At 51.1% G+C, this 8712-nt stretch overlaps 1 protein-coding gene across 4 annotated transcripts in view; it reads right to left on the bottom strand.

The window, feature by feature from the left end:
- Positions 1-642: 642 nt before the first annotated feature.
- Positions 643-8712, bottom strand: part of Hipk (Homeodomain interacting protein kinase) — a 39014-nt gene continuing 30944 nt past the window's right edge. For 3 of the 4 annotated variants that reach the window (XM_017078843.4, XM_065864649.2, XM_070996058.1), the window contains 10 exons: positions 6973-7268; positions 6594-6914; positions 5780-6531; positions 5122-5715; positions 4828-5057; positions 4231-4701; positions 3364-3708; positions 2708-3297; positions 2329-2647; positions 643-2231 (listed from right to left, as the gene is read on the bottom strand). In XM_017078843.4, the coding sequence (XP_016934332.4) occupies positions 2504-2647; positions 2708-3297; positions 3364-3708; positions 4231-4701; positions 4828-5057; positions 5122-5715; positions 5780-6531; positions 6594-6914; positions 6973-7268 (3743 nt within the window). In that variant the 3' untranslated portion in view covers positions 643-2231; positions 2329-2503. Of the gene's footprint in view, positions 2232-2328; positions 2648-2707; positions 3298-3363; positions 3709-4230; positions 4702-4827; positions 5058-5121; positions 5716-5779; positions 6532-6593; positions 6915-6972; positions 7269-7341; positions 7394-8712 lie in introns of those variants that run through there. The other variant, XM_065864650.2, reaches the window with a different exon arrangement.

Below are 8712 nucleotides of genomic sequence, written 5' to 3'. Positions count from 1 at the left end.
TAAAAAGTTAATTACTTGGTTAAAAAAACGATTTGTTGTCGTGCTAACGCTATTGAATCCTGCACACTAATTAGTTAACATATAGATGCATATTCCGTATCCGTATCGCAAATGGTTAATTATAATTTTAGGTAATTTCTATTCGCCGATGACGGCGACTGACAAAAAACGTTCGCGCATTTATCTCTGCTTCTCGCTTGTTAAAAACTACATCACAATAATTATATGCTAGATATATATCCTTTCCGTCGGAGTTAATTCATCCCGATCCCGAAGTCGCCTACTGTACACAGCTGAACTAGGAAGGGGCCGAGGATGGTTAAATTAATTTCTGTTCTGTATCAGTATGTATTTCTTTATCATAGTGTAAGCATCCATATGGAGACACCATTTAAACAGCCTCCTCCTTTTCAGTTCGGGCCGAGCATATGGTCCCTCTATACGTTCCTTACTCCATGCTTATATAGGAAGTGCCATCCTCCAAGGGCCAATTCCCCATTCTCTTACTTGAGATCACTGAGGAATCGGCCGCGAGAGAACGAAAAATTAGTTGCTGCTCGGTTATTTTATACGCGACAAGTTAAGTTTAATTCTAACTACGAAATACTTTAGGAAACCTATTTAACAAGATTTAGTTTATACTTTATATATAGGATTTATAGTGGGCGTTTTAAAGTAAGCCAGGTTTGTACATATCAAAATTGCATTCTATATATTACAGTTTTCTCTGGGGAAAAGCCTAAAACGAGGGGTTGTTGTAGTGAGGGGAAAACTCTAAAAGCCTAAACTGCTAGATTGCTTCTTCTTTTTGTTTGGTTTTGTACTTTAGTAAACTTTCTCATGCGCTTCCCTAGGCGAAAGAATAACTAAAACGCAGATCTTGTTTGGGACACAGACGGGTTAAAAACGAAATGTGAAGTCTAAAAATTATTTCAATAACTTGCGCTGATCAGTATTCAGTTTTAAAATCGGCTTTTAGTTGGGCTCCGGCTATTTGTAGTATCGATACATATATATGCGTATTATGTACACTGGTTCCTATAATTATTTGTTGTTGCTCGTTAAACATAATTTAGAATTGTTATCTGTTAATTGTTAATCGTATTTGTAATTCTTTTCGCGGCTATTCCTATGAGTGAGTTACGAGTGTGTAAAAAACGTTCGCCATTTGATCCTCCTTCTCCCGATCTATCCACTATATCTATGAGCTATGTAATTGTTAGGTTCTCTTTGTTGATATCTCCTAGGGTTATCTATTTTATTTGCTTTTTGTTTGCTAGTAAGGTTTTTGCGGTATTCAATTTGTTGTGGTTCTCTACTAACCTCGTCTAACTCTACTTCTGCATCATAATCATAATCGTAATCATAATCATAATCTACGTCGTCCATCGTCACTGTTTTGTTTTGTTGCTTGTTTGTGTAAAAGGCAAATTGCATAACAATGTTGTTTATTTGTTTTTCTAGTTGCTGTTGCTGCTGCTGTTAAGTTTTCGTTTTCGATTTTCTGAGGTACTTGCTAGGGAATTTCGAAGCTTTCTCTTACTGGCTCGCTGGCCTAATGTTGCATGTTCTGGTTGATATATAGTATTCATAATAATAGTGTTACATATGCATGTATATAATATATAAGTGGATTATAGAGAATATTATGTGGAAGTTATCAATAAAACACACAACACACAATAATAAAACGCTTTCGTTTCGAAGAAAAACATCTCCCGATATGCATCTAGTTGCATATTTCGAGGATATAGAAGCTATAGCTGTGGTGTGTGTGGGTGTGGGTGTGGTGTTGTGCTAAGTACCACAACTAGCAAAAAGTTATCCTGAGCACTGTACACCCAGCTGCGTGTAGGAGTGCTTTACATTTATATTTAATATTATTTAAAAAAATAATAAAAATTAATAGTAGCAGAAATGAGATCCTGCGGGATCTCGAAAATAACTAACTGAGAACTGGCGACGAGGTTGGGGACTTGGACTTGGATTTTGATTTGGCCTAATGTTGCCGGCGTGCTTTACGTATTGCTCCTGTGTCTGAGGAGGTTGCTGCTGCTTCTGCTGCTGCGGCGGGGTCGTCGCTGCCCGCCTGCAGCATGGAGTTGTTGTGAATGATGGTTTGCTGCATGAGCAGCATGAACCACCAACATTGGGTCAGCTGCAATTGCTGTTGCTGCAACTCTTGGCTCTGCTCCGGATGGTCAACTGCCTCGCCCGAGGCCACAAAAGATCTGGGAATAGAACAAGGATGCACGGTCATTAGCTTTATGTTTTCGACTGGACGGAGAAGTCTGAATTCGGCTCGGCATCCCGGCATTTTCGACTCACTCGAGCGTTGAATCATTCGATCGGGCTCTAGCTCAAGATCATAACAACAGTGGTGGTTGGTGATGGTGTGCGGTGTGTGGTTGGGTGGTTCTTGGTTGTTGGTTCTGGGTGGATGCACATCCTCGTCCCGCGTCTCTCCTCATTGCCCCTTTCCCCGTCAACTCCCTTCGTCGGCCTACTCAGCCCCATACCATATGTTGGTGGGCGCGAAGTGCGCCGCGTGTTTGCTGGCGGCTACCTGGGCAGGACTGAGCGGTCCAAACTGGCTGTACTGGGTGGGTATCTGGATGTGAGCCGGCAGCGGGTGCGATGGTATCACCTAAGTAGAAACAATATACATTGACAGGGTATTTCAAGGGCAATACAAAGGTAAACCTACCTGACGACTGGAGCTGTTGTGGGCCGGAGGTGGGGCCACCACTGCCCGATTGGCGTAGGCGTAACTGGGCGCCGCCTGCGACACAAACACCGTGGGCCTGCGGTAAATGTCGCCCTGCGCATAAATATCCGGCTGCAACAAAGCGGCCGCCGCCGTCGAGGATGGCGATCCGCCCAGCGGTGTTCCGGCTTGGTGATGATGATGACCATGACTGTGGTGGTGTGGATGCGGGGCCACCGTAGACGGCGGTGGCTGCGTCGATCCTGGTAATCCCACGCTGCCCGGAGGCGGCTGCGACGGTTGGCGGTAGACCTGGGGAGGACCCCACGATGGAGGACCCACGCTGGCCGCCGCAGCTGCAGCTGCAGCAGCAGCTGCTGCAGCCGCTGCGCTGATCGACGAGGATGAGGAGCTGGAGCTGCTCTTGGAGTGGGCCAGAGGTGGAGCCACCGATGGGGCCACATAGCTGATTGGCGCCACCGAGGGGGCCTCTCGCTTTGGATGGGCCAGCGGCAGAGCGGCGACTCCTCCTCCCGAAGAAGTGGGTGCCCAGGAGGAGCGTTTCGTGTCCAACTGCTGGGGGGGAGCACCTAATGAAGAACGATAGAAGTTGCATTTAAATCTTAAAAAAAAAACAATGTAAGCTATCTAATTACCTGCATACTCCGGATAGAACTCGACCGGCTCCTGCTTGGTGGGAATGTGCGGCAAGCTTGCGGAGGACGACGGCTGGCTGGGCACCTGCGGCTGGTAGCCACACTCGCTCTGGGCCATGGCCAGAATGCGCTTCTTCTGCGACTGCCCGGGCTCGTACTTGATGGTGGGCTGCGGCTGTGGGGGCAACACCTGCTGCGGTGGTGGCTGCGGCTGGTACTGCTGCTGTTGCTGCTGCTGCGGAGGTGGAGGTTGCTGCTGATGCTGGTGGTGGTGTTTGGGACTTCCCACGGCGGCTGCGGCGGCGGCATGATGACGACGGCGGGCGTCCTCCGGATCGTGGTCACCTACGGTTACGCATGGAATTACTAGCTGGACGTGCGATGGCTTATGGCGACTGAGATGCGACTGAGATTGGGAGGAGCTGGGGCAGAGGACAGGGGCACCAAACTGAGCGGAGGAGGAGGACATGGCTGAGGAGGAGGCGGGGGCTGTGGCTTGGGCGGGATGATGGGGGTGATGCTGATGGTGACTGGAAGTGAAAGCAGACGTGGAGGAGGACGTGGACGTGGCTTGGTAATGAGGATGCGTCGCCGGCTGAGAATGAGTCGGAGGCTGCGACTGAAGCTGAAGCTGATGCTGAAGCTGCGATCCCGCTCCCGTTCCTATTCCACTTCCACTTGCTGGCTGATGAGGCGGATTCAGATGATGAGACGGATTCAGATGATGAGGGTGGTGGTGGTGGTGACTACTGCTACTGTGGCTACTGTTACTGCTATGGCTACTGCTATGCTGGCTACCCTTGCCGCTGTTGCCTCCCAGTTGGTTCTGGTTCTGATTCGGATTCGGATTCTGATTCTGGGCATTACCATAATTGATCTGCTGCTGTTGCTGCTGGGGATGTGGATGCGGTTGCTGGTGGGCACTGCTCCGGCTACAGGAGGAGCTGGGCGCGTGCTGCAGCAGGCTGCTGCTTGTCTGCGACTGGGCATGTGCCCGCTGCTTCACCACCGGCACCTGGGATCCGCCACCCTCACCGCCCTCGTCCTCGCTGTCGGAGATCGTAATCACAGCCGTGGGCGAGGGAGTGTCGTGGATGGTGATCGTAGGCTGTTTCACGTGCTGCGAGTGCTGCGGATTCTGGGGATGCGCCTGCTGGCCATGCGGATGCTGCTGGTGAGCATGTGCCGGTGGCTGTTGGTACACCACTGCTCCTCCGGCTCCTCCATTGGCGTTGCAGTTGCTCACAATGTGGTGACCCGAGGATGTGCTGTAGGGCTGGGCATGGGCGACGGGTACATGATGGTGGTGCGAGCTCGACGAGCTGCCGTTCACAATGTCTGGGGAGAGGGAATATAGCTCATTAGTGGACATCCTGCTTAGTTCCCATAGATATTTCGATTTCGTTTCGTTTCAAATCGAAATATGTATGGTCTGGGATAATCTGATATTCCATCTGCACTCACTGCTAGCGGAGGCAGCCGAGGAGGCCACCACCGATCCCGCACTGGCGCTGTAGCCACCGCCATTTCCGTAGTTGCAGTTGTGATGCGTGTGGTACTGCGGTGAAACGTGGGCGGTGCGCTGGTACCGCTGCTGGTGGGGCGGCGAGCTCTCCTTCACCCGCTTCTTCACCGGCGACAACTGCTGGTGTTCCTTCTTCTCGTGGCGCGGCACGCGGTAAGAGTTGCCCTTGCTAAGGAATAAGAAAACCAGTAATCAGGATGGGCTTTTTCAACGGCTGGTTAAAAAATACTCACGCTATATGATGAGCCGGCGACTCCTTCTTGAGATCGTTGCGTGGCAAGTTGAGGTGGTGCTTGGGATAGATCTCCTCCACATTGAAAAGAGGCGTCGAGTCGACGATGAGCGAGTGGGCAGGCGCCTGCTGCGGCCAGGACGGCACCAGTGCCATCTGCCTACCAGTCTGGGGCCAGGCAACTCCGCTGGCCTGCACCCGATTCGTGAGGAGCATCCTCTGGCCAGAGGTTGGCTCCACCATGGAAACCGGAACGGGCACGTTCACGTACTGCTGCGGCGGCACCTGCAACGGCGGCTGCATGGTCGCACTGCCCACCACCACATGCTTAGTGGGACTGGGCATCGTCTGGTAAGAGGGCGGGCAGAGGATGTTCGAGACCAGCTGGTGCTGGAAGCTATCCGTACGCGCCTGCGGATACTGCCGGGCCACGCTGCGTCCGTTGTAGATCTGATACAGTCCCTCGTAGGCCAGAGGGCGGCCATCGCGCACCAGACGCTGCACCTGGCTGGTCAACTGGTTGTTGATCGTGAACGTCATGTTCTCCGTGCTCGAGGGAACGAAATTGGTCACCAGCGTCGACGCGGGCTGGACTCTGTAGGGGATCGGGGAATACGGTTATATACGGCAAGGATTCCCCGGCTATCCCCTTTACTTACGTGTGGAAATCGCCTCGGCGGCACACCTCCATCATCTGCACAGAGGCCTTAACATTGTTACAGTAAACATAGTCCACCAGATGGGTCAGCCGCGTGAACGAGTGACTCAACGCCTCGGCGGGCGTGAGTCGCCGCTCCTGATCGATGGTCAGCATGCGCTTCAGCAGATCGATGAACTCCCGCCTGTCCGTCTTCTCGGCCAGCAACTGACCCCCCTCCAGATCGGTAGGCACATTCACCTGCCCAATGTCGTCGAGACAGTTGAAGATGTACTTGCGCGCCTCCTTGCTCTTGGTGTTCGTCTCCGCCTCGTGCTCCTCGGTGGTCTTCAGCCGCCAGAAGGGATACGTGGAGTCCACGTCGCGGTAGAAGAACTTTGAGGTTTTCGAGGCGCTGTTCAGCATGTGCTCTGTGGGCAGTCCCTGCGTCTGTGAGATGTAGCGGATTTGGTCGAACTCCGAGCTGCCCGGGTAGAGCGGCCAGCCGAGGAAGAGCTCCGCCACCACACAGCCCAGCGACCACATGTCGATCGCCTCGCAGAAGGGCAGACCCAGGATGATCTCGGGGGCACGATAGTACCGCGACTGCAAGTACGTGTTGCACACCGTTTTGCTCACGTGGGAGGCGCTGCCAAAGTCGATCACCTTGACGCGATAGGGCTGACGCACTGGGTCCACCAGCATGATGTTCTCGGGCTTCAGGTCGGCATGGATCAGACCCAGTTGCTTCAGCTTCAACAGGGCAGTCAATACCTGGGGAACAGGACATGGGATTAGTCCGAGTTATAATGGCTTGTATATAGTAAATAGCTCACCTGCTCCAGAATAGGCCTTATGTACTTGAGGGGCAGCGGCGAGAACTTATTCTGCTTAAGGAAATCGTACAGGTTCTGCTCCAGCATCTCAAAGACCAGGCAGGTGTGGTTCTTGTGCTGAAAGCACTCAAAGGCCCGCACAAAGTTGAACTCGTCGGCATTCTCCTGGCTCAAGCGCGAAAGGATCGAGACCTCGATCTGGCCCTGTCGCGCATACGAAGGATGGTTCTTCAGGATCTTGATGGCCACGATCTCGGAGGTGCCGCGCTTCCAGCACTTGACCACCTGGCCAAAGGTGCCGCGGCCCAAGAACTCCAGGACCTAAAAAGGGGAAAGGAGTTAAGATCTAAAGGTACACAGTATATAAACCAGAACCCACCTCATACTCCGCTGATAGGGAGTAGAGCACCTCGTGCTGCACCAGCTGGTAGTCGCCATCCGCCCCACTGCTTGACCTCTTGCTGGGGGGCTGCGTGTTGGCATGACCCCCCGAGGTGGCGACCTTTGTGTGCGCCGTCTTGAGGCTGCTGATGGGCCCTGTTCCGCCTGATCCTGATCCTGCTTCTGCTCCCGATCCTCCAGATCCTCCTGCTCCCCCTGCTGCTGATGACGAGTCCTGCTGCACTGGCGGGCCGTGGCTGGAATTGTATGAGTCCACGCAGCCGCAATCACAATCTAAAAGAGTCGCAACAAACACAAATTAGTTAATGGTCTATTAGCCATCTTTAAAGGTAAGCCTATTTACTACCTCTCCTATGTAATCTTCTTATGACCAAGGAGATCATTGTTCTGTTTTCAATATTCTTCCGCTTCTTTGTCAAGCAAAAATTTCCTGTTGCCACCTTTCTTGGTTTCAGGCAATTTCGCTACCTCGCAATCTTGTCGTTGAAATGCAACTGAACGCAGTCCCACCTTTTTATTCCGCACAGACCCACTCAAACAAGGCATATACAGCATATAGAATCTGTATCTGTGCACTCGTCAGCATTTGCGACTTGTCAACGCCCCCAACAAAGCGGCGAAGAAACGCCGAAAAAAGGAAAACTTTATGAAAATTGGCCAACAATAATAAAGATGACTAACTGAATGGGTGGACAGGGAGTGGAGGTGGAGACATAGGCGTCGGGGAAGTGAAGACATCGCCCAGACAATGAGGAAGTTGTGTGGATAAAATGTATCCTCTAGAGGGTGAGAGTCTCTTTAATGGAACCAAGATCATTTTCCTTACTTGTTTCAATTTTGTAATCGTCCACTTATTAACTAGAGATATTTTTATAAATACCAATTGAAGACCACCATTGGGATTGTTAGACCTTTCCCCTTTAAAAGCGGTGCAAAGCCCTAACATCATTAGGGCCAACACATGTCGCGTTCCCTCTCCCAATCAACCAACATCTGGAGACCCATCCATCCACTTTGGTTGACTTCCCCGTAGTTAGGCAACTAAAAATAGAAACAGTTAAGTAGCCTGGCTCTATAACAAGCTCCCAACCTCGGTTGCTACTTCTTCACGTATTCACATAACTTAATTAATTTACGTCAAAGGACATTTGATATGAATGGGAGCAAAGGGCATAAAAATAGCGAAGGGCAACGGTGGAGAAGGCCGAACCCACGCACCCTCGGTCAATTATATATATGCTAGGGGACGAGCGGTTTCCTGGGTTTCCTAAAAGAAGGGTCACGTGGGCGTGGTCAGCCTGGAGATGGAGGTATTGGACATTGGCGAGGAGTGAAAGGCAATCAAAGCTAAAATTAAGGACACACGCGATGAAAACGAAGACGTGCGGTGGAAAAATTTATGGCACAAACTTGGGGCGACTGGCAGAAGTAAATGAAATGAAAACTAAATGCAATAAATTATGCAAAATGGAGCAAAGAGAAAAAAGTTGAGCTCGAAGTTAAAAACCGAAATTGAAATGGAAAGGCAAGCAGTCAATGGAGGTCACCGCGAAGGCGAAAAGTCTGCGGCGGAGGCAGCGAAGGTCAAATCGAAGGTTGCCCAGTTTCCAAGCCTTCTCCTTCCCGCCCACAAATTCGATTCTCTGTTAGAAAAGTCTGCTTCTGGCAAGGACTTCTTGCACAACGCTCACGTGGCAACAGGAATAGCTGCGTCATC

Source organism: Drosophila suzukii, chromosome 3 (genome assembly GCF_043229965.1).
Source record: "Drosophila suzukii chromosome 3, CBGP_Dsuzu_IsoJpt1.0, whole genome shotgun sequence".
Lineage (NCBI taxonomy): Eukaryota > Metazoa > Arthropoda > Insecta > Diptera > Drosophilidae > Drosophila > Drosophila suzukii.
Note: the sequence above shows the minus strand (reverse complement) of the source record. Positions and strands in the feature narration are given on the sequence as shown.